This window comes from Brienomyrus brachyistius, chromosome 18, assembly GCF_023856365.1.
Source record: "Brienomyrus brachyistius isolate T26 chromosome 18, BBRACH_0.4, whole genome shotgun sequence".
NCBI classification, from domain to species: domain Eukaryota; kingdom Metazoa; phylum Chordata; class Actinopteri; order Osteoglossiformes; family Mormyridae; genus Brienomyrus; species Brienomyrus brachyistius.
In genome coordinates, this window is record NC_064550.1 from 9708268 (window position 1) to 9736245 (window position 27978).

General features: G+C 41.8%; 3 protein-coding genes across 9 annotated transcripts; 2 read left to right on the forward strand and 1 right to left on the reverse strand.

Annotated features, from left to right (window-relative positions):
- On the reverse strand, positions 1-12937 carry prr11 (proline rich 11). 4 transcript variants are annotated; one of them, XM_048982948.1, is made up of 11 exons: positions 5728-5749; positions 5386-5620; positions 4400-4515; positions 3778-3931; positions 3523-3645; positions 3189-3398; positions 2793-2885; positions 2272-2384; positions 1586-1645; positions 1292-1388; positions 1-1031 (listed from the first exon to the last, which is right to left on the reverse strand). In XM_048982948.1, the coding sequence occupies exons 3-11, from the start codon at positions 4498-4500 to the stop codon at positions 972-974; spliced, it is 1011 nt and encodes a 336-aa protein (XP_048838905.1). In that variant the 5' UTR covers positions 4501-4515; positions 5386-5620; positions 5728-5749; the 3' UTR covers positions 1-971. The 4 variants fall into 4 exon arrangements, with proteins under 4 accessions (XP_048838905.1, XP_048838906.1, XP_048838903.1 ...); XM_048982949.1 differs by lacking the exons at positions 5386-5620; positions 5728-5749 and adding an exon at positions 12817-12937; XM_048982946.1 differs by lacking the exon at positions 5386-5620 and having other exon boundaries at positions 5728-5803.
- Positions 5885-10022, forward strand: styxl1 (serine/threonine/tyrosine interacting-like 1). 2 transcript variants are annotated; one of them, XM_048982955.1, is made up of 9 exons: positions 5885-6018; positions 6396-6508; positions 6772-6833; positions 6995-7094; positions 7665-7798; positions 7888-8033; positions 8138-8235; positions 8752-8864; positions 9013-10022. In XM_048982955.1, the coding sequence occupies exons 2-9, from the start codon at positions 6406-6408 to the stop codon at positions 9142-9144; spliced, it is 888 nt and encodes a 295-aa protein (XP_048838912.1). In that variant the 5' UTR covers positions 5885-6018; positions 6396-6405; the 3' UTR covers positions 9145-10022. The 2 variants fall into 2 exon arrangements, with proteins under 2 accessions (XP_048838912.1, XP_048838913.1); XM_048982956.1 differs by lacking the exon at positions 8138-8235.
- On the forward strand, positions 11092-27923 carry tmem120aa (transmembrane protein 120Aa). Of its 3 annotated transcripts, XM_048982950.1 has the most exons (12): positions 11092-11235; positions 16753-16871; positions 17053-17169; positions 17357-17416; positions 17955-18050; positions 21424-21513; positions 22648-22713; positions 23849-23910; positions 24862-24954; positions 25393-25457; positions 25742-25810; positions 26296-27923. In XM_048982950.1, the coding sequence occupies exons 1-12, from the start codon at positions 11158-11160 to the stop codon at positions 26407-26409; spliced, it is 1029 nt and encodes a 342-aa protein (XP_048838907.1). In that variant the 5' UTR covers positions 11092-11157; the 3' UTR covers positions 26410-27923. The 3 variants fall into 3 exon arrangements, with proteins under 3 accessions (XP_048838907.1, XP_048838910.1, XP_048838909.1); XM_048982953.1 differs by lacking the exon at positions 11092-11235 and having other exon boundaries at positions 16847-16982; XM_048982952.1 differs by lacking the exon at positions 11092-11235 and having other exon boundaries at positions 16851-16943.
- Positions 27924-27978: the final 55 nt, after the last annotated feature.

Below are 27978 nucleotides of genomic sequence, written 5' to 3' on the forward strand. Positions count from 1 at the left end.
TTGAGTCAGATTATTTATAATTTGATTACAAGGGAAATTAGTACAAATTGGTTGTTTGCAAACATTTTGATGGAAGGAATACTAGTTAAAAACCATAATACAAAGTTTTCAGAATAGAAAGTAAAGGTGTACATTTTTAAGAGTACACAAATACGCATTCAATTTTACAAAATAATTACACATTTTTAAAAACACGTGAAATAAGCACATTAAACATGTAAACATTTTACAAATTGGCAAAACTTTGGTTAAATGTGCACAAGTAATGCAAATTCAAGTATTTTCATACATTTTTGTTAAAAGGCTAACATGCATTCTTGACAAAGTAGCCAGCGTAATTGTTGCCAATTGTGACTGCCATTTATGATGTGTGAAAAGCAGCTGTCAAAGGCTAGTGCACAAGTGACCTGCAATATTAAATTGCCATTAAAATAAAGGAAAAATAACCATGTGCACAACATTTCACTGAGCTCACTTCTGAAGGGTTTCAGTTTGGCTAATCGCCAAACTTTAGCTAGCATCCTGCAACTAGCCCTGCTCTCATCCGGCCGATCGTCCCTGTGCCCTTCTGCTGAAACATGAATACAGTGAGAATTCAGCGTCCATCCGAATCTTACGCTTGGCTGTTTAGGGAGTGTAAGCGGAGTCCTTTTCCACACAGAGCTGAAGTAAACAGTAAGAGGCTGACATGACATGCTCTTCACTGGTGGCTCTGCGGTAGGTCACATGGTCACATTTAACAGGAAGCAATAATGAGAATATTACTAACAAAACAGAACAAATTATAGTGAATTACAGTAGAAAGATGAAAGAACCAAGTTGTGAATGTGGTCGTGGAAATTCTGTCTGCTGCTAAAGCCATTGTAAAGTCGTCATTGCAGGTAGCAGCAAGCTTGTTTTTATAGACACTCTGATTAATTTTAAAACTTGTTACGAAATAAACCAAGAGTGAGAATATGAAACATCAGATCTCAGTTTTGTTCATCAAAGCTCTTCTTGAGTTTTGGAGAAGGGCTTCTGGGTATTGCAATCTGAGGAAAATGCAAAAATGAAAAGTTGACGTTAAGTAGCGTCCTAATAAATATCAGGGGCTTGCATCACCAAATGACATTTGTTGCTTATCTGCTTAACTTGTTGGATTTAAGGGAGCCCAGTTTAAATGGATATTATTTGTTCCCTTACATTTAGCACAGACTACCTTAAATATGACATGTTATCTTGTGAACCCAAAACATGCAGCTTTGTGATGCAGGCTCCAGAGGGGCCCCTGTGTGTCCATGGGCTTCTGTACCTGAAACTTGCGTCGCAGAGCCTGGGTCATGATGGGGGTCAAACCGGTGCCACACTCCTGGTTCTCTTTGTCGGTCAGCGGCGTTCCCCCTGGGCTCCTGCAACAGCGAAGTACAAATGCAGGGACGGACATTTCCAGAATGTGACATTTCGTTTACACACTAATCATCATTTTAAAGAAGCTTTGCCAGACAAAACTAAAGTTTGCGCTTTACTACTGATTGGATGGAGTTGATAATAAGACTGAACATCAAACACGAACATAAGTCCAACTAAAAGTTTCCTGAAAGTTTACCTGTTGATCTGAACTTTTTTCAGCTGCTTGCGCAAATTCCCCGGACTTTTATTAGGCAATCTATGTAGTAATAAAAAAAACAACAAAATCAGATAAACCAAAGAGTTGCATCTTTTCTAGTCTATATATTACTTGTAGTGCATAATTCGCAATTCAAAAGGCACCTTTGAAGCCCACAGAGGACTTATAGTCTTGGCCTTTAGGAATGTGGCAACTAAACCAAAATGGCTTCTTAGGAAAATAAAAAAAAAATTTAAATAACCCACATCTCTTAAACACAAAAACAAACAAACAAATCATTTTGGCTGTTTAAACAAAGATTTCTTCTAGCAGGATATTTCAAACAGACAGCATTCCTGATGGTAAATGGGTGACATATTGAGGTAAGCTAAATTCCACATGGTCAGTATTATACATCTAGCTGCATTAAGATTTTTGCTTTGGATGGACATGGGATCAGATACAAGTGGCCTTCTTACATGTACCCCTCTGCACTGGCAAACACTTGCAGCAGAAACGTACTGCAACAGCTACGTTGAAGAACACTGGCAGTGAACTTAAATTCTGCTACATCTTCAAAGAGCCATTCACGATAAAACCTGATTAACAAGTGCAGTGTTTTCAAACAAGGTGGCATGTCGCAGAATGATGGCGAACTGCAGGTCTTAGCCCACAACTGCACTTACATGCCCACGCCCAGGCGCGGCTTGAGTGCCAAGTCGCAGTGGGGGCGTCGGAGGTGCACTTTTTGCAGGTCGGCCACAGTGATCAGAGGGGCCCGGCTCATGTCCGAGGACACCTGCGACAGGTGGAGAGTCGACCTTTAGTTAGCCGTGTTCACTTAAGTTATGATTAGTTGAGGTAAGGAGCATTCGTATTGAACACCCAAGACCCCTAGCTTAAGTTAACCCGGCTAATTGAGAAAGACCAACTAGGTCTTCTGAATTGACAACAAGGAGCAGCTGCTGTACATCAGTTATGCCTCCCCTCCGCCTCTCAGGTTTACCACACGTGGAGCTACCAATAGCAAGCCAGAAAGCTAGCAAACAAGCCATAACGTTGATCATATTTTCGTATTAAATCCCCAACTACACACTTATCAAAAGGTTGGCAACCCCTAATGCAGAGTAGCGCAGGTTTGCCCCCAAGTCAGCAGATTTCTCGTGAAACATGCGCGCGATGCAGCCGCTCCGGCCAGCGCACTCACTCTGGCGGCTGCAACGGTGGCATTGGTCACTTTCCGGAGCTTCACGCTCTGAAGGTCCCTCAAAGTCACTGTGGACAGACGCACATTCTCCTTCTGAAGAATGAAAAAGAGGCTGAACTTGTAGACAATCTAACCACGATCTGGCATGTTCAGCTGCTCTTTGGGATGAAATGTATAGATGTGCAGATAGAGTTTATGACATTATGCTTTTCTGAGATGCAGCATAAGCACTCATTGGTTCAAAATGTAAGATATATAAAAAGTACATGACTTAGAGGCAAATGTAGTGCTACATTTTTGTGGCATGCCTCTTCGCACTCTGCTAAATTTGTGACACTGTAAAGGAAACCTAAAGCAGTGACCAGCATCTGCTCAGTATCAAATCATATCCATTACCGGAAAGGATGCAGATGATGCTTTCTTTGTGACAACGATGACAGGTCTCCGAGGGGCCGCATCAGGTGGAGGTAGTAGAGGGAGAGGAGGCAGAGGAGGTGGTGGAGGAGGAGGAGGAGGGGGCGGGGCAAGCGGAATGGGAGCGGGAACAGAATCCACAGCGGACCCCGCCCTGGAACAGCAGCAGGCTGGATCAGCCCCTCTGATTGGCTAAGAGAGAAACAGAGCAACTCGACACGTGACCACAAGCAGGAACGCCGGACTGCACATCGACATCAGATCAAATCCCTCAGCACAGCCTAGAAGCGTCCCTCTGCTCGCAGCCTCAGCCAACCTGTACGGCGTCACGCAGGAAAACCATCTCTTTCTGCAGCTCCTCCACCTGCCCGCGGAGCGTCTCCAACTGCCGCGTTTGGTCCCGCCAGGACAGCAGCTTGTTCAGCACGCCGGCACACACCTACATCGGCGAGGGGAGCAGAGGGGAGGGCTGCTGGTCAAAAGATGGTGGTCGTGACGACCAGCGACTTGATGTTTACCTCCTTTACTGGAATCTCTATAACAATTTTATAAACCATTTCCAAACAGACACCTGTACAATGCTGAACCTCCAGCCTCTGCAAATTCTGCCCACGAGCTTTAGCAGCAGGTCAACGCCCAGTCGCGGAAGCCAGGGCCTCCTCGCATTTGCCGCGACATCTACCGAGACGTCCGGCTCAGCTGGAGAAAGGGCAGAAGCACTGGAGCTAAAGAAACAGACAATGCTGTCAGAAACGGAACACAGTCCCCAGTGACTGATGATTTCAGGCAGTTAAACATTTTCCGATGTCACAGATTCCCAATTTTGTTCTGAAAATTATCTGTACATTACCTGCACATAACTTCGCTAATTTATCTTTATCATCTATAAATATTTATTTCTGCAGGATATCAACATTCTGTGTCTCTCCCCCCCATGGTATTTTGTGCATTGTATACTTTTTTGAATCTGTTTGCACTACATCTGCCTTGTTTGCACTACGTGTCTTTGCATCCTGTCCGTTTGGCACTACATGCATGTCTGTCTGTGCACTACGTTCTTGCTGTTATATGCACCAGCATTTTCCCCTTAGATCAATGAAGTTTGTTTTAATCTTAATTACCGCTCAATTCAAAACAGAATCGCGGCATAACGTGTGACATTAAGGTTTGTCGGGAAGGACCCGCGTTCTTACTGATGGGCTATTGCTGCACCGGTGAGTCGCGGCCTCGTTTTGTGGCTGGTTCTCAGAGCCCAGCGCCTGCTTGTGGGCCTCCGCTTCCTCAGCTGCCTCATTGTGCCCTTCAGCCCCTGCAGAGTGAGAGGGTCAGCGCACAGACTTGCCTGTCGCCACTTCAATAAAAATTATTTTTCTAAAAATCCAACGCTCGGATCTCACATCAAATGATGTCAGTTTCCAGTAGTGAACATAATGCTCATTCATCTTTAAAAAGTGACACTGAAAAACCTTACGCCTATTTGAAGCAGTTACAATGATTTTATATCATAAAATACATGTACACACACATAATACTGATTTCAAATAATTGATATCAATTCACCATGAAATTGCAAGTCCACATATAACACATAAACAATTCTAAATAATATAAAATACCGGAAATGCGAACACCAAAATTACATGGTAAATATATAAAAAGCAAAGAATGCAAGACATTTCCAACAGTTTTATAACACCAGAAAGTAAACCAAAGATCCATGAACGCAGGGGTGCAACTTCAGATACTACATTCAATAAAAATGCAACCCGACATCTAGCCAGCGGTTATTGTTCAGTTGCTGAACTCGCCCGTAGTCTAAATTACACGCCTCAGAATGGGTCAAATTAATTTCCAGCCCAGCATCTAAGGTCCCAGTTATGTCCTGGCTGGTTGGTTCACTTCTCAGGGCTCAACCGATTTTGTACTAACCAACTTCCGTAGGAAGGAACCAATTCGTTTCTTTCATAAGCAACAGTCGCCGTTAGCTACAAATCTCACCATACAGATACCTGCATCTGTCAATTACTGAACCTTGCCCTTAAAAAGAAAGATGACTTAGCTTGTCCCCTAAATTAAATTGGAGTTTTAAGAGTTACATTTATAATAGAATGCTACGCTCTAGATAATGACATAAACAAAAGATTACACATTAAAATCAGATAGTGAACGAATTAGTTACCTCTGAAGAGATATCCACAAAAAATAACACTGGATTCTTAAAATGCTATTTAAAAATTCGCCACGACAGCCGTAACTGTACAAAGGTGTGCACGCTATCTCACGGTGCTTAGTATTTTGCGTGATTGAATAAAATGTGCAAAAGTAAGTAAATGAAAAATAACTTATCTTGCAAGACAGGCAAAGCACTTTAGCCAGCTAGCTACATTTGCTCTGCGCATCTACAACCAAAGCAACTAAAACGAAAAAAGAGAATGTGTATTCGCATGATTCAAATGCATAACTTGACAAATTTTGCAAACAAAACTACCTTTAAAATAATACGATATTGAAGATAACATACCTGAACCACATACGGCAAGCCGCTGAACTTTTTAAAATTGAAAGGAATCTGTTGTGGCCAATCAGAAAGCATGGGTACGCCCCACTGCCCAAAGTCTGACGCTGTTTGGCTCCTACAAAAGTGGGCCCGGAAAACAAAACTTACTTAGCCAATCACCTAAGCAGAATATCTAGCCAATCAACTACCTATATTTTGTTGCCTAGGCGTCGAGCTCCTAACAAATTCGGAATCTTCCTGCTAACTCTATAATCGTCTATGAACAGTATTTTCAGGTTATGTTCATTTTAGTCGGTAAGACTTTCGTCTTTAAAAGTAAAATAAGTAATTTTACTTAAATATTGATGTTAAATATTAGCAATGTGATGCCTTCGTTACAACAGAACATCCATAATACATAGGGCTATTAATATGGATGGGGAAATATGCATGCAGGTACAAACAAAAAAGTTTTCAAGTTACGCTGAGTCAACTGTAAAAATAAGAGTTTCCTGTTAAGAAATGTATATCATTATTGCAGTATTTCCGATTTTCAGTTAGCTGCTCCGTATCTATAAGACGGTTCGATGGTTCATTAATATTCTAGATCATTAGATGGGCCTTTGGAATAATCTAGTAATTAAAAATATGAGTAAGGTCTTTTCCTGGTTTGTGTCATGTCTGTTTTTCAGGTGATTTGCAATGGCTCAAATAATTCTTTGCGATTCAACCGAAGTTTACAATATACTGAATCAATATTGCCCTGTGTCTAGACTTGCCGAGCCCAACTATCTTTGCTTAATAGGTAAGAGACATGTTCTGCAAGCTTTCGTAATGGTAAGGTAGATACATTTCATACGTCTAATTGCTAAGTTGTTGTAGTGGACTACATAGGCTATGCCAGTCCTTTTTTCATAAAATACACACTATTGCGAAGAAGGATGCATTGCTTTGAAGAAAAAAATGTGTCTTTGAACTGATCAGACTGCTCATTTTGCAGTTGTACCAACCCACGGTGTTTAAAGGGGACAAATTAAATGCTAAATTTGGATCTCTTATTTGTTCCAGATGCTCGTTCAAAAGAGGAATACAATGAAAGCCATATCATCACTGCCAGAAAGGCAAAACTGGTATTTTGTGAAGTCTGCGATAACCTAAAATCTCTGTACTATTATAAACTGTGTTGAAAGTTTAAAACTGCAATACCAAGAGAAAAAAAAAGAGAACGTTACTCAATAGCTCAACTGATTGCAGAAATCATGAAAACTGAAATATGCTTCCCCCCCTTCAGGACACCGAGGGCAAGTTTTTAATTCCTGCTGATGTGGAGATTGAGTGTATGAGATATTGTGTTGTCTATGACAGTAGCACTAGTTTTTTGCTCGGTTCAGGTAAGTAGAATGTGCCTTGACCTTCACCTATGTTTTTGAATTCTTATGATTATTATTTGAAGTTGCTTCTTAGCTATACCCCAGCAGACTTTTAAGGATAGAAATCTCCACCAGGAGTCACTTCAGCATCTTTATAAATTAGCTCATGGAAATTAAATAACAATTATGCTAGAAGTGCTGAATATCTTTAGAAAGAGTTGTATAGTAAGTCCCAGTGACCCAGTGGAAGATGGAAGGATAGATTGATAGATGCATTTAAATATGCCATAGGCTGCTTGAAAAGGATTTGTGTGTTACACAATGGAATGCACTTGCACGGTATAATACAGTGTAACCATAAAGCCGTATTACTCAGCTTTTTGGACAGATCAATATGCAAACGGTGGTTGAATTACATTACAATGGTTGACTGAAAAGTAATACTATATCAGTGGATGAAAGGTCTCTACTATATGTATTTGATATAGTGCTGGCTAATGCTGGGGGTTTTCTGTTAGTTTGATAGATTCTGTTATTTAGAGCCACAACAGTGTCTCGATTTGTGATGCTGATTATTGTCACCTGATTTAGGTCCAGCTATGGACTGTGCTGAAGTTCTGGCAAAATCGTGCTTCTGTCCGGTCTGGATTCTGAAGGGGGGGTATGAGTTGTTTTCGGCACTTTACCCTTTCATGAGAACACAGAAGATCTTATACACTATACTGGTAATCCCCTTGTGTAAGCAAATATTTTAAACCATCATGTGGCTGCTGCGTGAACCAGGACACTGATGCCTTCAGGTTGGGCGTTGCAGGAACTAGAGAGCCTTATGCCGTACCCTGTGGAAATTCTCCCAGGCCAGCTGTACATGGGAGATTACAGGCAGGCTACCAGTCTGCAAATCCATAAAGATCTCAAACTGAGTGCCATTGTCAACGTCTCAGAAGAGATGAGCGAAATGTACGTAAAGACTCTCGTCATTATTTTCCCTTGAATTCTCAGGCAGAGATTTATGTCCTGCACGTGATACACTCATTCAATTTATCCACCCTTTTCAAAGTTAGATTTGAAACATGCCACTGCAGAGTGCTACACATTCCTGTGGCAGATTCTGCAGAAGCCAATCTCATTGGCTCTTTCGAGAGGGTGTGTATATTTATTGGTGAGTTTAATTTCCTTGTTTGTTTGCAATGGCTTATTTAAGAGTTTTATCATTTTACATTATTTATCAGTTCATTTTTCTTACCCACCTGTCTTATTATTTATCTATTATTTTTATTAACAATCTTTTATTTAGAGTTTGCCGTTTTTGTAACATGATCAAATTTCTAAAACACACAGAGGTGGAAAGTAAAGGCCCAGAGAGTACAAATCCAGACCAAGATTTTGTTTCAACCAACCAGTTGAGTATAAAGAGTCACAGTCACAGAGTACTCAGCTGGTTGGTTGAAACAAAATCATGGTCTGGATTCGTACTTTCTGGACATGAAATTTCCACCTCGGTCTGTGACTGTAACTCTTTATACTTAACTGGCTGGTTGAAACAAAATCATGGTCTGGATTCGTACTTTCTGGACATGAAATTTCCACCTCTAAAAACAGATTTTATTTTTTTTCTTTCACTACAAGTATGTATTCTGTGAGTCCCTGCATCTCCCCTCTTTGATCTGTATCTTAGGCTCCTACATCAATGCTGGCTCATCAGTGTTGATATTTTCGAGTCGCGGTGTAAGCCGCTGCAGTGCTGTAACGATGGCCTTCCTTCTGCACCAGATGAAATTTACCCTGAAGGTGAGGGATGCTGCCGTCTGTCACATCAGATCAACAGCTGAGCAGTTTGCAGTTTGACATACGGAGGGCTTTCAGCTACAGAGATGAGAAGCAAGGCTTTTAAAATCCATAGAGGAGTTTGAAAGCCTCATTTTGCTGGCTTTTGCAGGAGGCCTGGGCACTTGTGCTAAGATGCAAAACCAACATGAGACCAAACCGGGGGTTTGTGCAGCAGCTGTCTGACTGGGAGCTCTGCACACTTGGAGTGAGGAAAACCAGCATCGCAGAGCCAAACTACTGAGAATCTATCATCAGGGTTAGGCGCAACAGTCACCATAGTGTACTAAGTACTTCACTGAAGGCTAGTGAGATTTTATTATTATTTTCAAATGAAATTATAGTTTATTTAGATAATAAGCTGAGGCCACAAATGTTAATACACCCTCTCTTATTTCATTAGATAATTGTATTATTTTATTTTCAGTTACATTTAAATAAGTAATCATTGTACGGTTTGATTTTAAGAGATTATTTAAGTTATTGTTGTATTGTCTGGTGTATGAGCATATTTTCTGCTGTGATTAATTCTTGTTTTCTGCTAAGTTACCTGAGGGCTATTCCACAAAGCAGGATTTCTCAGTTAGCTGGGTTAACTTAAGCTAGAAGTCATGACTATCAAATTGGAATGTTCCTTACCTAAAATCTTATTGCACAATCATGACTTCTATCTTAAGTTGACCCAGCTAACTGAGAAATCCTGCTTTGTGGAACACCCCCTAGTGGTTGGGGAGGTCCTGTCCTGCAGCAAACGAGGGTGTGGCTGACAGTCCAGGGTAAGAGAGCACCTGAGACTTCTGCTGATTGGAAGAGCCCAAGTGGTTGCCAAGCGAGGGAGACTTTATTGTAATTAGTCCTTTTGTGGGTTAATGTTAATAGTCATGTTTATGTGTGTATCCCCCCTTTTGTGTGTAAATGGATTGGCCGGGTCTCTGTGTGTCCCCTCATGGCTGTATTTGGGGGGATGGGCAGTCGGGGGTTCATTTTGTTTGAGTTGTTTCTTTGTTTATTAGTGTATATTAAGTTTGCCCTTCTTTTTTTCGGAACTAGTTTTTCGTTATGATTTGATATTTGACATTTACCCATATTATTTTGAGTAATAAAACTCTGTTTCTTTAGTAACTCCTCTGTGTCCTCGTGATTTGACTGCCTGGTCCCAAACGGGTAACGGGTACACACACCTCTTGTTAATATATCAAGATTTTAATATGTACAGCAGGTGAAGCTCGCAAGAAACTCAACATCGAGATGCTGAGTGTGGTACGATACTGGCTACTTGAAGAAGTAATTCTTAATATTAAATAGGACTGCATGTCAACAAATCATAGTTAAGTTAATTAAATGATTGAATAATAACACTATTGGTAACTGGTTTATTAGAAAAATCTAATGTCATTGTGAAGGTGTTCTAAGAGTTCATAAAAATATGTCTTCTATATAAATGTAAATATATTGAATGGCAAATTGGAAATAATCCATGGTCCCTTTCTCGTTTCAGTTTTGGATAAGCTGATAAGACCATTTGGTGACTAAAATGTCAAATGTAATAATAAATTAGACCTATTATTTATTTTTGTATTACTGCATAACCAGCTGGGGGATTGTGATGTAGAATTATTAGTGAGTTGTCCTTTTATTACTAGATACTTACAATAAATGTATTTTACAGCAAAAATACAGCAGGTACATTTACAAAGACAAGGAAATGTTATTGATGGCTGATTTCTAGAAGAAATGCTTTACAATATGCTATAATATACAATGAAGAATTATGTTCAGTTTTCTGGTGTTGACACAACAGTGGGTGAATGAATATATCGAGATCACCACAGTTACAGTGCAACATGACGCACTGTTAACTACATTACGGCGAGTTCAAGTCTTCCGAGATGAACAGATGGGCACTGCAGGAAGACTTATGTTAATTAGAAACACGCCATATGCCTCATAAAAAGGAACCTTAACCGTTTCATCATTGCATGTCAGTGGCCCGCCAACCTCACGGTATGTGTGGAGCAGTCGCAAGAGCGACTCCAGCTTGGCACGCGAAGCCCAAGAAGACACGAGGCGTGTCCGGCAGTTAGAGCCGTAGGAAACGCCTATTGGTCATCAGGGGGCGAGGGCGGGGCGAACATGAACTTTACCGCGTCATTGGCTGTCAGCTCTGAAAGGGGTGTGGCGATGACTCGCTTCCCCCATTGTCCGGATCTTGCCGGGAGTCGTCTTGCGGCTGCATTGAATTCTCGCTGTATTGAAGATGTTATACAGTCCCACCACTATAAAGGAATGCTTGCAGGAATGGGAGGCTTTGGAGAAAGACTATCAACAGGTCCAGGTGAGCTTTGTCGATTGGCTTTTGTAAGAAAATGGCTGGTGGAGCTGGATTCGTGCTTAGCTAATCCCTCTTGTGCGATTCCCCCAAATGCTCTCTTGCTGGATAGATAACGAGCGGCTATAATTCATGTTTAATAATTCATTCAGTTGTTTAATTATCAGTTATGCATGAATGGTAATATGTAAGATGTATGTTTTTTCTGTTCGATTTTAAATTTGCGCTAAATGCTAACTGTAAAATATCCGTCTTTAAGACGAACTTTAGGGCGGAATATATGAATTTATATTTCGCCGTTGGTAGCACCTATATCCCTCATTCTGGGTGCACGTCAGCCCTGTGCCCCGTGCCGCCTAGTGTAGGCTGCAGGCCCCCATGCCCGCCAACGTGACCAAGATATGCGCCTAGAAGGATGGATAGTAAATAACCAGTTTTAAAAGATCCATGGCTATTATAAACTCGCTTGCTTTATTTTCGAGATGTAGCTAGTGGTGTTGCGTTTCTGACATGTCACAATGCCTGTTCTTCAATTCGTTGCTGTTAGAACGAACTACATTTCTATTCCTGTAACATTCCTGGGACGTTTATAGCGAATAGCATATTTATTTACCTGTTGCCTGGTATAATTTTATATATAAAAGTAGTTATATTACACTGAATATTCTCTGGCTTTGAACTGAACGCGTCTTTAAACGTAGTCGGTACAAATAAACGTGATCTTTAAATACACCCAATTTTTATACATCTGTCTAGCTAAAACGAATATAATTTTATAATGAATTATTTTATCATTTAAGTAATTTTAAAAGAATTATGTATTATTTAAAAACGTAATCTTATTTAAGGTAAAGACGTAATTGGATTTCCGGATTAATATACCCTCATTTTTTTGTTTTGGCTATTATTTATGGACTGGCTTAGTTATACCCGAGCCTTAAAACCAGTTTACTAAAATACGTGCAGCAGTCTCAGAACATTCAGTATTTCACTACTTTAAAAGCAGCCAAAGCTGTATACCTGGGATGGCGTGACAGAAATTCTAGTGATCGCGCTTTTTTAAATTAACATTTACTCGACGTGATTATTACTTATGCGAGACTGCGACTTGACTCCTGAACTTTCGCTGCATTTTTTCGCAACCTAATGGTGTGAAAGTTAATAAAATTTTGGTAATCGGCCCTGCAATCATACTCTTGGACAGTGAGAGGTTACTCAACAAGGAAATGTATTGGGGCTAGATCTACATATAAATACACGCTGACCAATATCAGGGGGACCAGATAATCCATGTCAGGGAGGACACTTTCAGACAGGATTTGCAAAGTAACATTTCAGTTAAAAATACCTGGATTTCGCGTAAGCACAGAGTTATTGCTGTGTGCTGATTGTTCAGTCTCCTACAATCATACACGTGTCACTGTTAATGTTAACAGCTGGATGAGTGAATCAAGGAAACGAACCAGTCAATGTTTAGAACTGAACTGTTTAGCCAAGCATATGAGCCTTTCAGTTTTAAAGTAGATTGTAAAACCTCCCTGCTCATCTTACCAGTATATAGTCATAAATTGCTCTCCATAAACTTACTTTCTGAAGTTCTTTATTACGGTGTCTTCCTGTTCTTTCTTTGCATCTTTTCGCCGCTGTTTTCTCTCCCTCCTTATGCACACACTCACCCAGCCATGGCGCAAGAATTTTACTGTATTTTCCAACTTAGTCCGATAATAAAACTTGTCCTTGAAGCTCAGTCCAGGAGTGGCATGTTGTCCCACTGTTCACATTGCTTCCCTTTTGATATTTCTTGTTTTCTCTCTCGGTCTGAAAAGAATTTACATTTATTGGCTACTTTATTAGGTCAACCTTGCTGGTATCGGGCGGGACCCTCTTTTGCCTTCAGAACTGCCTTAATTCTTCATGGCTGCGATTCAGCGTAGTACTTCAAACATCCCTCAGAGACTTTGGTCCATGTTGACAGCATCACGCGGTTGCTGCAAATTTGTCAGCTGAACCTTCATGATGTGAATCTTCTGTTCCATCCCATCCCACAGCTGATCTATTGGACTGAGATCTGGTGACTGGAGGCCATTTGACTACAGTGACCTCCTCATATTTAAAAAAAAAAAAACAGTCGAAGATGATATCAGCTTGTGACATGATGTGTTATCTTGCTGGAAGTAGCGATTAGAAACTGGGTATACTGTGGTCATACACATGGTCAGCAAGGGTACTCAGGTAGGCTGTGGCATTTAAACGATGGTTAATTGGTACTAAGTGTGTCAAGACAATATTCCCCACACCATTACACCACCAGCAACCTGAATTGTTGACACAAGGTAGGATGGATCCATGCTTTTATGTTATTTACACCAAATTCTGACGTTACCATCTGTAGGTTGCAGTGGAAATCGAGACTCCTCTGACCAGACAATGAATTTTCAATCTTCCATTGTCCCCTTCTGGTGAACCCGTGCCCACTGTAGCCTCCGTCTCCTGTTCGTGGCTGACAGGAGTGGCACCCGGTGTGGTCTCCTGCTGCTGTAGGCCATCTGCTTCACGGTTCTACGTGTTGTGCATTCAGAGATGCTCTTCTGCATACCTTGGTTACAACGAGCAGTTATTTGCAGAGGTGGAAATTCAGGTCCAGAAAGTGCAAATCCAGGCCAAGATTTTGTTTGAACTAACCAGATGAGCACTCTGTGACCATGACTCTTTATGCTCAACTGGTTGGTTGAAAGTAAATCACGGTCTGGATTTTTACTTTCTGGACCTGAGATTGCAACCTCTGTTTATTTGAGTTACTGTTGCCTTTATATCAGCTTGAATCAGTCTTGCCATTCACTTCTGACCTCTGCCATCAACAAGGCATTTTCTCCCAGAGAACTGCAGCTCACTGCATCTATTTCTTTTTCGGCCCATTCTGTGTACATCCTAGAGATGGTTGTACATGAAAATCTAGGTAGATGAGCAGTTTCTGAAATAGTCATACTAACGTGTCTGGCACCAACAACCCTGCCACATTGAAAGTCACTTAAATCGCCTTTCTTCTCCATTCTGGTGTTGAACATGAACAACACCTGAAGCTCTTGACCTGTGTCTCTGATTTTATACATTGTGCTGCTGACATATAATTAGCTGATTTTAGATATTTGCTTCAATGAGCAGGTGAAGAGCTGTACCTAAAAAAGTGGCCAGTGAGTGTTTAATATCGTAATATTGTTATTTTTACATCCAGAACCAGCTAAAGCTGCTCATTCTCAGCTCCTTAGGTCACCTGGGGTGTGTCCTCTTTGGCAGAGCCATCCTATAATTTGCCATAAGAACTGGTCAGCTGTACTGGGAGTTTTGGAGAGGACTAGGATCTTGTGTGCGTATGTATGTATAGTGTGTGTGTGTGTGTGTGTGTGTGTGTGTGTGTGTGTGTGTGTGTGTGTGTGTGTGTGTATCATACTGTTTCTCAAGTTGATGTTGGGGTTTCTCAAAAATAGTCGGTTCTTTCTTTTTGTAAATTAGTAAAGTGCCCATAAAGAAGTGGTTCTCAAACTTGGTCCTCGGGACCCACTGCCTTGCTTGTTTTCCTGCTATCCCTGCCCCACACACAAGTCCCAGCTGTCTTTCAGCTTCTGATTACCTGGATCTGGCGTGTTCAATCAATCAGCAGTGTGTAGGGTAATGACATCTGGCAAACAAGTAGGGCAGAATTTGAGAACCACTGCCTAGGTGTTTACGACTTCTGAGTAGCTGCCTGCGACTCATTCTGGGAGACGGGTACTTAAATGAGAAGTGTATGAAACCCTTTTCTATAGGATAAGGACGTTGTCTCTGCAAACTATAGCGTCTGTTCTCCCCTTAGATGGAAGCCTTGTTTTCTGTTAGACAGGGAAGACGTGCATCTTCTGGGATGGTTAGGGTTAGATGCCAAGCACCGTTCGCCTGTAGCCACTTACCCGTGGTGTATTATCTCACCAGGCCCTGACCTCCCATTCGTCGTCAGCCAGGCATCATTGTCCTCCTCCAAGCTCTATATCAGTCCTGTTTTTCTTTTCCGCTTCCCCTCCGCTTTCATTTCATTTCAACCCAGCGTGTTGTAACACAAGTTATTACAAATTTCCCTTCCTCCTTTTCATCCCCATGTCACTTGGATTTGTTCGCCAGCTTATCTGCAGCAGATCTTTCATTCACACGTATTAAATGAGGGGTTGGAAAGACTCACCTGTATATAGAGAAGAAATAGAGAAATTCTGAATGGAAATGAAACACCATGCTGGTAAGTTATTGGCGCGGAATCTACAGTTAAACGCATTTGCTGGCTTATTATGGGAAATGTGTCATGTGCAGCAGGGTAAACCTCAGTGTGAATTGCACACATGAACCTTAGATTGAGTAATTCTTGTTGGCTTTATTTGTGCTGTTTTGGAGGAATCATTTTTATATAGTGTGGTAATCGTAAAACAGTGATACTTACTCACATACCAAGAGCACCATAAATTACTAGTGAATAAGAGTCAGGAGATGGTGCAGTTGCGGACACAAAACCCCATAGTTTTATATAGGGGAGAGAACCTCTGGGGGTCAAAGGTCAACTGGCTGCCCAACCTCCACCGGAAATGCTGACAATGAATAAACCAGAGAGTAATGTCTGTTTATGTTTAGTTCTATTTTCTGTGATGCCATCTGTGGCTCATCATGCTGTTTGTGGGTCAGCTCTTCCTCCAGCCATTTATAGACCGGTCATTAAATCTCTAGTCGCCACGAGCTCTGCCTGAGGTCTGCTACATCCATGGCATGAACTCTGTGAATGTCTGCCACCAATATGGGACATCTGGCTGAGTGGAGAGGCAGATTGCATAGTGGATCATATATCACCAACAAAGGCAAAGCCAAACACAATACGGCAGCATGAAACGGCAGCCGTAGTTATGGTAGGACAGAATAAAGCCGGCTCACCATAAAGAGGGGCGATGGAATATAATTAATCTGGGTTGGGGGCCCAATTCAATATGCTTTTGTGGGGCCCAATATAAAAAAAGAGGTAGTGATAGTTCATAAAGTGTCATTTTGTCCACCCATCCATCCATTTTCCAAACCGCTTATCCTACTGGGTCGGGGGGGGTCCGGAGCCTATCCCGGAAGCAATGGGCACGAGGCAGGGAACTACCCAGGATGGGGGACCAGCCCATCGCAGTCATTTTGTCAATCACTAGTAATAAGTTTTTAGTCTGGAGTGCAATAGTGAGTGCAAGAGGGCATCAGTCATATATGCTGGCGGACTATTGTACGGAAGGCCTGCATTCCCTGTGTTTGTTTGTGTGCATTGATTCAGTTAGATAAGCAGGTGCCATGACAGCAATGCTGCCACAGGACCGTGTCAGGCAGACTGTAGCACGTAATTAACTTACACTGTCAATTTTTTTTTTTAAAAAGTTGATTGTCAAGATCAGAAATATGAGCTCATCTTTTTCTGTAACTGGTGCCGTTGGATGGAAAGCGACTGACGGAGAAGCTGTCTGTCGGTCGCCTCTGCAGGAGACTCACCGCCTGTACCGACAGAAGCTGGAGGAGGTTTCCAAGCTGCAGGACAGCTGCTCGGCTTGCATCACCAGGCAGAAGAAGAAGCTGAAGGATCTGTCTGCGTCGCTGGAGCAGTGCGTACTTGGGCATCGCGCCTCAGCCGTCGCCGGCTGACCTTTAGCCATGTCCATGCGGAGTAGCTGCCTGTCAGTGCAGTGATGGGAACTGGCTGGTGGTTCCACTAGGTGTGATTTTGTTTTTCCTGCTCTGTTTGTGTCATAAATTTTTTATAAATATTTGTCTACTCATTATCAGATGCAGAGAGACTTTAAGTCCCGAAGAACTAAGTGCAATAGAAGATATCCAGGACCACATCAGAGAAAGACCAAACGTCTTCTTTGAAATGGAGGCCTTTCTCCCAAAAAAGAATGGGTAAGCAGCTGCCCGCCATGCTCTTTGTTTTTAACTTTATCAGGTGAAAACAAAATAAATGTTGAACAACATTGTCTTGTCTTGACCAGTCCTCTCCGGGGCTGCCAGCTGTCACTCTGCTGTTGTGATTGAACCTTCTCGCCTGTTCTAACTCGCAATCCAAATTCTCTTCACTTTTTTTTTTTAGGTTGTATCTCAGTCTTGTTCTGGGTAACGTAAATATAACTCTGCTCAACAAGCAGGCCAAGTGAGTATTGCTCTGCAGGTTTTTTTTTTATTTATTTATGTGAAAGAAAATACTTTGTTATTGATTAGTCCAGTTTTATTGTACACTCAGATGTTTTTCCAAAGGCTTTGATAGTGAATGTAAAATTTGACCATGACCAGGATTAATTGTTTGAGTATGTATGGATGGATGGATGGATGGATGATTCCCCCGCTACCCAAATGTAACAGAAGAGTATTTTTGATTGGATGGAGCAGCTATCAGTTTGGCCACTAGATGGCATCACACCACCACTTTGTCTGCCAAAGCCATTGTCTATGAATTTTCCAACTGCTTACCCCCGACAGGGTCATGGGGAGTGTTGCATGGGCCAGAGGGCCATCCTGAACAGGATCCCAGTTCCTCACACATATACACTACAACACAGTGCTTAATGCATGTTTCACACCCTCCAGTCTCATCTCATCAGCCTGTACTTTCCAGTTGTGCCAGTTGTTGTTTTTACATTTACCAGGTGCCCGTTCAGACTATTATGACTTGCGTTCCTGTTACTTCACAGATTTGCCTACAAAGACGAATACGAGAAGTTTAAGCTGTGCCTCACCGTGCTACTTCTGCTATTCTCCTTCACGTGCCGCTTCGTCGTTACTTACAGGTGCGTGTTTCTGCTGGTCTCACCAGCTCATCTCGTAATCGTTTAATACAGTCTGCCAGGTGCGTGTTTCTGCTGGTCTCACCAGCCTGTCTCGTAATCGTTTAATACCGTCTGCCAGGTGCGTGTTTCTGCTGGTCTCACCAGCTCATCTCGTAATCGTTTAATACCGTCTGCCAGGTGCGTGTTTCTGCTCGTCTCACCAGCTCGTCTCGTAATCGTTTAATACAGTCTGCCAGGTGCGTGTAATAAACATCGATAGAACGTCTATTCAGCATATATCAGCCTCATGTCAATTGGAACAGATCTGCCTACCTTCCAAACGGTTATCCAGTTGAGGTGCTTGTAATGAATGGGCCCATAACTGAGTAGCATAAAGGACATGCCTGTACTGGGAATTCACCCCAGAGTCAGAGGCTAAATTACATCTCATTATGTTCCCTGTGCTTTTGTGATTTCCGTTCATTATTCATTCTGTTCAGTATTAAAGAGGTTCCATCTTTTTGACATTTTATCATCACAGCATTGATACAAATTAAAGCCTACATGCCTGTTCAGTAGATTTTTTTTTTGATTGTTACTTTCTTACTTGAGCAACACTGCAGTACAGTGTTAACTTTATGTATGGTGAATCGGATGATTCTTAACCACCTGCAGACTGCATTGAAGAGGTAATTGCAAAACAGACAGCTATATTCTTAAATGACAATGAATTAATTGATATGCATTTGAGAAATGTTGGACCACTTGTTTATTGTATTGGTGTAGACAGACAAGGGAGGTCTGTTGGACAGTGCAGATGTGCTCCCCTAGACATATGTCAGTTATACTGCACAGTACTGCATATACAGTGCTCAGCATAAATGAGTACACCCCACTACATTTGTCAGAAAACCTTTAGTTTCCTTTCAGAATCAACATTTTCTATGAGATACTATATTACAAAATACTCTCACAAATGTGGGCCATTGATTGCAAACAAGATTTGTTGATTTGCACACACAAAAAAGTGATTTTCCTAACAAATTCACTCAAGCCCATGTTGCAAAAATGAGTACACCCCAATTATAGTCTTAGGAGAAAAGCCACACTTAAGACTACAAAATTCTAATTAACAGGCGTTCAACCACAGGTGAGTCTAATGATTCATTTAAGAGGTGTCCAGCAGACAGGTGACTATAAAAGGGCATTACTTAACAAAGAAAAGCCCTTCCCATTTCATGCTGTCAGCAATGGCTCCACATGGAAGAGAAATGTCACAAAATCTGAGAAAGGCAATCATTTCTTTACACAAAAAAGGTGAGGGCTACAAGAAGATCAGCAAAGCTTTACCTATCAGTCAAAATACTGTAGCAAAAGTGATCCCAAAATTTAAGAAAGATGGAAGTGCAACGATCTTACAGCGACGTCCAGGCCGTCCACGGAAGTTAACATCTCGAGAGGAGCGTCTGCTGATGAGAAGGGTTGAAGAAAATCGCCATGCAAGTTCACTGCAGTTAGCTAAAGTAGTAGAAAGCCAAACTGGAGTGACCGTTTCCCGTGACACCATACGGCGCACACTGCAGAGGAATGGCATGCATGGGTATCGTCCACGAAGGAAGCCTCTCCTAAAGCCCATGCACAAAAAAGCACGCCTAGAATTTGCTAGAGCCCATGCGGAAAAAGATGAAGACTACTGGGACTCTATACTCTGGAGTGATGAGACAAAAATCCCTGTTTTTGGAACTACTTGTTTCAAAACTGTATGGCGTCGTAAAGGTGAGGATTTCAAAGAAAAATGCATGGTGCCTACAGTGAAGCATGGTGGTGGCAGTGTCCTTATGTGGGCCTGCATGAGTGCTGCTGGTGTTGGGGAGCTGCATTTCATTGATGGTATCATGAACTCAACAATGTACTGCTCTATACTGAAGGAGAAGATGCTGCCATCTCTCCATGCACTTGGTCGTCGTGCACTTTTCCAACACGACAATGATCCAAAACACACATCTAAAGCTACTGTTGCATTTCTGAAGAAGAACAGGGTGAAGGTGATTGAATGGCCAAGTATGTCTCCTGATCTGAACCCAATCGAACACCTGTGGGGAATTCTGAAGCGACAAGTTGAGCATCACTCTCCATCCAGCATCCAGGCTCTGAAACAGGTTATTCTTGAAGGATGGAAAAAGATAGATGTTGCAATATGTCGCCAACTTGTTCATTCCATGCCTAGAAGACTTGGTGCTGTCCTTAATCACGGCGGTCATACAAAATACTAGATGTAGTACTTTTTGTTGCGGGGTGTATTCATTTTTGCTTCAACCAATTTGAGTAAAACTGAAGATTTTGTGATCTAAGTTATATTATTAACCTTAATTTCATGTTATGGAGTTAAACAAGTGTTCAATAAAACTCAGCCTTGTGAAAATTTTGGAAGTTATTCTTTTGTTCATTGAGCTACTGATTACATTCGTACTTTTCAAAGGGGGTGTACTCATTTATGCTGAGCACTGTACTTCTACAGGCACATCACATTATGTCGCATTAGATGTTTATATGCACTGTTGCCAGTAGTATGTGACTGTACGTGTGTCCCGACTACTGGCCCAGCCATGGGGAAAGTTTACAGGGAATCTCCCAGAATAATATGTGATACCTGCAAACTTAAGGGCCATGGTAAAATCCACCTCTGAAGTACAGTACTGTGCAAAGGTCTTAGGCAATGATGTTAATATGGTCATCATATTGGCATTAAACTGTGATATGTCTCTCAATGTGTGTTAGCTTAACTATTTCAAAACCTCTCCTATAGTTACCTAATATTTGCAGTAACCATTCAATATATCCGTGGTTTTTCTTGACTTTTATTGACTACCAGCATACCATCTCTGGTTAATCAGTACGTCAGCGAATTAAGTTAGTTAATTGAGCTGGCGTTGAAATTTAACAAAGGCTGGGATGCCCCCAAGGAGATCCTTGGGAACTGAAGCGGTGTGTTCATATAGCCATCAGTGAAGAAATTCTTGTTAGTTTTTATTGTTCATTTGCATATATTCCAATGTTTAAATGAGAATACACGCTTACTACCCAGATTAAATTCTTTCAGCATTTTCTTTGACTGGTTAGCTTACAGGCACTGGTACTAAATATCAGCTTGTCATAAAGTTACATTTCTAGCAGTAGAGAAATCTGCGTCTCGTCATCTAGCAATCGGACGAGTGATATGGTACTGAAGTGCTGAAAGAATGAAGTAGTGAGAACTGGAGTCCACCTTTCTGTTTGGGACCTTGGTGCTGTATACTGTGATAAGCATGTTGCCTTTAATTAAACGCGAGTATTTTCAACATGAGAGGACATTAGCCTTTGCAGATATGTGACTGGCCTTTGTATTTGCCTGCAGGGTGGTGGATGCACTTTTTAACTTCCTGCTGGTGTGGTATTACTGCACCCTGACCATCCGAGAGAGCATCCTTATCAGCAACGGCTCCAGGTTAGCCCACGGTCGTCGGCGCCGGTCATGCTGGAGCAGGAATTTATTCTGGTAGAAGAACATTCATCCATCCATTTTCCAAACCGCTTATCCTACTGGGTTGCGGGGGGTCCGGAGTCTATCCCGGAAGCAATGGGCACGAGGCAGGGAACAACCCAGGATGGGGGGCCAGCCCATCGCAGGGCACACTCACACACCATTCACTCACACATGCACACCTACGGGCAATTTTTTAGTAACTCCAATTTGCCTCAGCATGTTTTTGGACTGTGGGGGGGAAACCAGAGTACCCGGGGGAAACCGTAGAAGAACAAACGAACAATATTATAAAGTTAAAAATCATGTCAAGTATATGTTTACTTTAGTCTCTGTGAGGATTTGGGCTCTGGTGTAAGTTGCATTACACTGTAATTTTTTGTGGGGGTGGGTGTTGCTGACTGTAAGAATAATTTGAATGTGAGAGATTCAGCTGTCCAGGCCAAGATGTCTTAACGTCATTCCTGACATTAATTGATAATTGTCTGTTTATACATCACAGAAATGTTCTTCGTATGTTGTAAAAGAGGGTGGTGCGGTGGTTAGCACTGCTGCCTCACACCTCTGGGACTCGGGTTTGAGTCTCCGCCTGGGTCACATGTGTGTGGAGTTTGCATGATCTCCCCATGTCGTCGTGGGGTTTCCTCTGGGTACTCCGGTTTCCCCCCACAGTCCAAAAACATGCTGAGGCTAATTGGAGTTTGTGTGTGTGTGTGTGTGTGTGTGTGTGTGTGTGTGTGTGAGACAGTGTGCCCTGTGAGTTGGCACCGCCTCCTGGGTTGTTCTCTGCCTCGTGCCCATAACTTCTGGGATGAAGTCCGGACCCCTGTCAGCCTGCATAGGAGCAGTGGATACAGAAATGGATGGATACTGTAAAAGTTCAGTTAAAAAAGACTTATAGAACAAAATACCACAAACGAATCCATTTTATTTGTCGCTATATAAGCCTTTTTTAAGTATATGCAGCTGCACCAGTTATAATATATTATGAGCAAATCTGCTTTGGTGTGTCATAAATGTTGCAAATCACTAACACTTTTGTAACTAAGCCACTGTCTCGTCACTAATGTAGTTTTTTCGTTTGCCCTGTCATTCTAGAATCAAGGGCTGGTGGGTGTTTCACCACTACGTGTCGACCTTCCTCTCGGGCGTCATGCTGACTTGGTGAGTGCACCTCACGACGAGTGGTCCCGCCATTTCGGTGTGATGTGGCATAATTTCATTGTTTAATTAAATTGTGTGTAATGTACACCCTTCTAATTGTTTTTTTCTGGATGGTAATTGAACAAGATGCAGATCAATGGAATGATGGTTCTGCTTTTCATTGTGTCACATTCTGCATACAACACTCACGGAAAAGCAGCCCCTCTTGTGCATTGCATTTCCACGTGGCACGGCTTCTGCGTGCTGTGCGCTGTCAGACAATACGCCGCGTCGATTTGCTTCGCCCCACATGTCAAAGTTGTGTTCGCATTTCAATGTGGCACAAAATCTGCTCCATACTATTAATGTATACTGTTTTTTTTTCTCAGTAGATAAATAGCTTTAAACATTTTCTGGAAACGGATGTTTTGCGTCACCCAATTTTTATTTCGAAAGAAAATCTGTGTTACCAGCTACTCGTTTAATACTGCCTGTAGACAATGTGTGCGACCTTCCTACATTTCAACAAACATGTTTAACAGCAGTGTTTTTAGTTGTGGGTGGATTTCATTCCTTGAACTTTTATATGGCCACTGAATAGATCCATAACACCCTGTTATTGGAGGACAGAATGCGGCGATTTTCTTAGTACTCTTGGGGGAGGAGGGACAGACGAGTAGGCCAATAACAAAGCCACCATTTCGCTCTCTGAGCAAAGCATAAACACGAGGGAACTGGATCGTTGTCCCTTTCATTCTAACACCTACATCAAGTAGCTTTATACTCTCTGTACAGGAAATTAGTTACAGGTGAGTTGTGGGACTTGCTCCCCAACCTCGCCCCTCCCCCGAAACATCAACGCCCTTCCTGCGCACCGTTCCAAGTGATCAGTATAATATTTGCCACCCCTTTCATGCCCAGATACCAGCAGTAGCTTAAACCATCCTATCAATTTGCCCTCTACCACCACTTCACTCTTTGCTTAGTATTTTGATTATAAATTGGCCTCCCCAACTGACTTATAGATGCTTAAAACGCTTTAGACCGCTGGCGTCTTCCCAAGCAAACCGCGTTCTCTGTTGGGTGTTGGTATTGAGTGTTTAACTGTATTTCTGGTATGTGTCTTCACCTCTTTTTCTTTTCCAAAACCCCACAGGCCGGATGGCAGGCTCTACCAGATGTTCAGGAACCAATTCCTCACCTACTCTCTGTACCAAAGTAAGTGTACATTAATCGCAGGCCGGAATCTGGAATCCGGCTTGGGTTACTTGAATGTTTTTGCCCTGCAGCCCGCAGTTAAATTTGCCTGCACCAATGTAAGAGAAGCAGCTGTTGCTGGTTATGTGGCTGCTCACGTAACATAGCTTCACCTAGACTTTCAGAACGTTTTGGTTACTGGTTAGCGGTAAAATGGGGACCTTAGCCATCCTTCGTGGTGCCGTTTGACTGGAGTAGCGCACTTCAGCTGGTATAGGTCACTGCAGGTTGGCGTACTGGGCGTGTTGAATGGAGAGTGTTTCGAAAGGTTTGTGGACGTGTTGGCCTGAATAGAGTGTGGCAAAGTAGGTGGAACCACGCACACATTTTCCTTTGCACTCTCTGGAAGTGTATGAAACATGAAACATCAAATATGAAACAGGCTTTTAATTATAGATATCTGTTAATCATAGATATTTCATGAGCTGAATGTCTGGTCTTTTTCTAAAATAATGTTTATTGACAGCATTTTCAGCAAATAGAAATAACCTTTTGGCACACCTGCCCTATTTGCATACGCCACCTTTCGACACGCCCACTTCAACCGTCTCCGTCCCTGTAGAGGACACATGGTCACTCTGGGCAGCCAATCACAGATCCTGAAATAGAGATGCCTAAAACTGTGATGATGATGACAGTGGTTGAAATTACAAACAACACATGCAGGATATTTCCCAGCCTCGTGAATTCAGCTCACCACCTCTCACCAGCTCTTGCTGCTGTTGTGTGTTTAGTTCTGCTTGTTAGTTAATCTCGGTTTTGTGTCCCCAGAATCTGCCGAGTTGAATGTATGATGCGTGGTTTCCAGCTTCAAACAATATTTTATCTGCATTGGACAACCAGAATACACCTGCGTTCAGGTGTTGCTTTTGTAAGCGTTTACGCCAGCGCCTCTCCTCTTTGTGAAAACAGGCTTTGTGCAGTTCCTGCAGTACTACTATCAGAGCGGGTGTCTCTATAGACTGCGAGCTTTGGGGGAGAGACACAACATGGACCTTACAGTCGGTGAGACAGAATAAATGGTTTTTGTGGTACATAAGCAACAGCTCACTGTTTTACACATGCTAAACATGTATCTTTAACCATTCACTGTCTTATATGTTGCTAAAACATTGATATTATTCTTAGAATTTCTGACTGCTTTTTAATCATTCACTTGTAATCAGAGATGGAAAGTTCCGGTCCAGAAAGTAGAAATCCAGACCAAGGTTTTGTTTCAACCAACCAGTTGGGTATTCTGTGAATGTAACTGTTCATGCGCAGCTGGTTGGTTGAAGCAAAATCTTGGTCTGGATTTGTACTTCCTGGACTGGAACTTTCCACCTCTGCTTGCAATACCATGGTGGACATATTGAGAAGATTTATACCGTATTTAATACATATCAGCTCCTTGTGTCATCCTGGATTTATGATTATTTTTCATGCTATTTGTTTCTGTCTCAGAGGGATTTCAGTCCTGGATGTGGCGAGGCCTGACCTTCCTCCTGCCCTTCCTCTTCTTCGGTCATGTGAGTATCACATGGTTTCTTCTGACAGTTTCGTTCTCAGAGCTGTGTCAGGTCTGACCGTTTACTCAGTTCTGAATCAGCAATGAAAATGTGCCCCATATCGGAAATCTTGCCAAGTCACGGTTAACTGTGCTGAAATACATTTTCTAGGCATGTTAGTAAGTGCTGAGTCATGGTCATTGTTTCATATTAGTAAGAGCTCCTTTAGCCACAGACGTATCACGGCTGCCTACTAAAAATGTTTTTCATCCTTTTTCATGTTTTTTCAATGTTTTTTGTTCCAGTTTTGGCAGCTCTACAATGGCCTAACTCTCTTCAGGATGGCCCAGCTCCCAGAGTGTAAAGAGTGGCAGGTCAGCGTGACCACAAAACCTTTGCTGCATTGTGTGCCTGGTTGCATCTTTTGTCAAATTATTCCAAACCTCAAATTGGTGTTAAGCCACTTATGAAGCTGCTGCTGACTGTTTGCTTGTTGTTTAACATCAAGGAATGATATATGGAATGTTTTCTATATATGAGCTATACAGCTTAATACAAGAGTATTATCTTAATATGTGTTTCGCTGGATGAAGGACACGCTAGGCTAAAAGCTAATGCAATGTAATTCTAAGAGCGTTTTATTAATGATGCATATTGCATTTGGTTGCACCTACAGAGCAAGCACATAGACATGGATACGCCTCTTATTGCTAAAATGTTTGATAGAAACAATTTTCATAATGAATTGTTGTCTTTATCAAAATTTTAAATAAGTACAAAGTGCAGATATGTACCATATCAATATGAAGATTTATCAGTACTATGTAATGGTGACGTGTTTTTTGAATACTCTTCCCAGGTGGCCATGTGTGGAGCCTCCTACCTTGTCTTGTTCATGGGGAACTTCTTCACTACGCTTGGTGTGGTCTACCACAAATACAAGCACAATCGGGGCAAAGCTAAGGAACTCTGAGATCTTCAAAGAGAGTGATCTTAATGTAGAACTGGTTCCCTGCACTTTACCAATGTACCAAACATTTTTTTAACCAAAGTTCTTTTTATATGTCAGTTTGTCCCCAGATATTAACACGTTTGTTGTGTAAACAGAATACATTTCCCAGTTTTACAGTCTTTTTGCTTGTTTTTTGAGGGTTAATGTCCAATACAGCAGGTTTACTCCAAGCTAACTTGTTCAAACCCCTTCTGAGGTTATATTTCAGTACCTTCTGACACAAATCATGGACTCAGAGCACCTGAAACCATTTTGCATTACGTTGTTAGTACCTGCAAAACTATGGAAGAAGCTGAACAGTGTATATTACTTTTGTATTGTTTTTACAAAGGCCTTATCCAGATGATGAATACGGACGCTCCATGGGTTACGATGGTCCGTGTTCCGATATTTCGACTTTACGATGGGTGAATGTTTTTCACTTTCAGTACATTATTCAGTAAATTACACGGGATATTCAACAATTCATTATGAAATGCAGCTTTGACTTAATGATTTTGCCCAACTGTAGGCTAATGCAGCCCTTCCCAACCCAGTCCACGGGGAACCCCAGACAGTCCACGTTTTTGCTTCCTCTCAGCTCCCAGCGCACTTGTACCAGGTATTCGGTGTTCCTGATTGGCTGGGAGATCGGAGGGAGCAAAAACGAGGACTGGGTTTGGAAACACTGGGCTAATGTGAGTGTTCTAAGCATGTATTTAAGGAAGGCTAGGCTGTGATGTTTGTTTGGTTAGGTGTACTGTATTAAAATGCATTTTCACCTTACGATAGGTTTATCGTAACGTAACCCCATCGTAACCTAGTTGTACATTGCATTATATTACTGCACTGTGCTGTCACAAAAGTTCAACAACTTCAGTTAAATGGTACAGCTATTTTGTGCCCATAATGAGTTGGTTGTATGGTGTAATTTTAATTGGGTGTTTAAACGTTTAATGTGCAAGGTAAACCCACCACAACAAAATCTTATTGTCCACTCTTGTATACCACTGAAACAGGTGAATGTATTAAACAGAATGGCCTTTTTAAAAGGAAATTGCTTACATTTTAATGATTTATGTTACGATCATATTCAGTTTCATGATCTAACATGAGTAAATACGTTATGGATGTGTTCGTGCGTTTCAAGAAATTTGAAAGTTCTACTTGTGTATCGTGTTTAATGTCGGGTAATGATGTCATTATGAGGAAATCGTACCAATTGCAGTCTCTCTTCAGCTGTGTACCTTGTGGGCGTGTTTTTATGCCTCTTGTTTTTTAAGGTGTGTTTCATTTTATTGCTGATTAGGTCACTTAGTAATAGGCTCAGTGAAGCTCCATTCTGAAATTTGTACTTGTGTTATGTAAAACTCTGGGGGAAAAAAATGCAAATGAGCATATCATTGGCTAAATTATTAAAACATTTCACTGAGGTTGGTTCTCTTTCTGAACAGAACTGTATTGGAAATGCATTAAAATGTCAATATGTTGCAGTAGAGATGTCACGAGCAGAGTGTTTGTGTGGGGGGGGGGGGCATCCTGTATAGTATG

What these genes read in the sequence shown, in the direction of transcription:
- tmem120aa (XM_048982950.1), top strand. Translation starts at nt 11,158, where the DNA reads ATGTTATACAGTCCCACCACTATAAAGGAATGCTTGCAGGAATGGGAG. An exon ending in AAGACTATCAACAGGTCCAG is followed by an intron (nt 11,236 to 16,752) that starts GTGAGCTTTGTC and finishes TCGCCTCTGCAG; the next exon opens with GAGACTCACCGCCTGTACCG. An exon ending in CCTTCCTCTTCTTCGGTCAT is followed by an intron (nt 25,458 to 25,741) that starts GTGAGTATCACA and finishes TTTTTGTTCCAG; the next exon opens with TTTTGGCAGCTCTACAATGG.
- prr11 (XM_048982946.1), bottom strand. Translation starts at nt 5,799, where the DNA reads ATGCTTTCTGATTGGCCACAACAGATTCCTTTCAATTTTAAAAAGTTC. An exon ending in GCTTGCCGTATGTGGTTCAG is followed by an intron (nt 4,516 to 5,727) that starts GTATGTTATCTT and finishes CTCACTCTGCAG; the next exon opens with GGGCTGAAGGGCACAATGAG. An exon ending in CTCTGCGACGCAAGTTTCAG is followed by an intron (nt 1,032 to 1,291) that starts GTACAGAAGCCC and finishes CATTTTCCTCAG; the next exon opens with ATTGCAATACCCAGAAGCCC.
- styxl1 (XM_048982955.1), top strand. Translation starts at nt 6,406, where the DNA reads ATGGCTCAAATAATTCTTTGCGATTCAACCGAAGTTTACAATATACTG. An exon ending in CAACTATCTTTGCTTAATAG is followed by an intron (nt 6,509 to 6,771) that starts GTAAGAGACATG and finishes TATTTGTTCCAG; the next exon opens with ATGCTCGTTCAAAAGAGGAA. An exon ending in CTGCCAGAAAGGCAAAACTG is followed by an intron (nt 6,834 to 6,994) that starts GTATTTTGTGAA and finishes CCCCCCCTTCAG; the next exon opens with GACACCGAGGGCAAGTTTTT.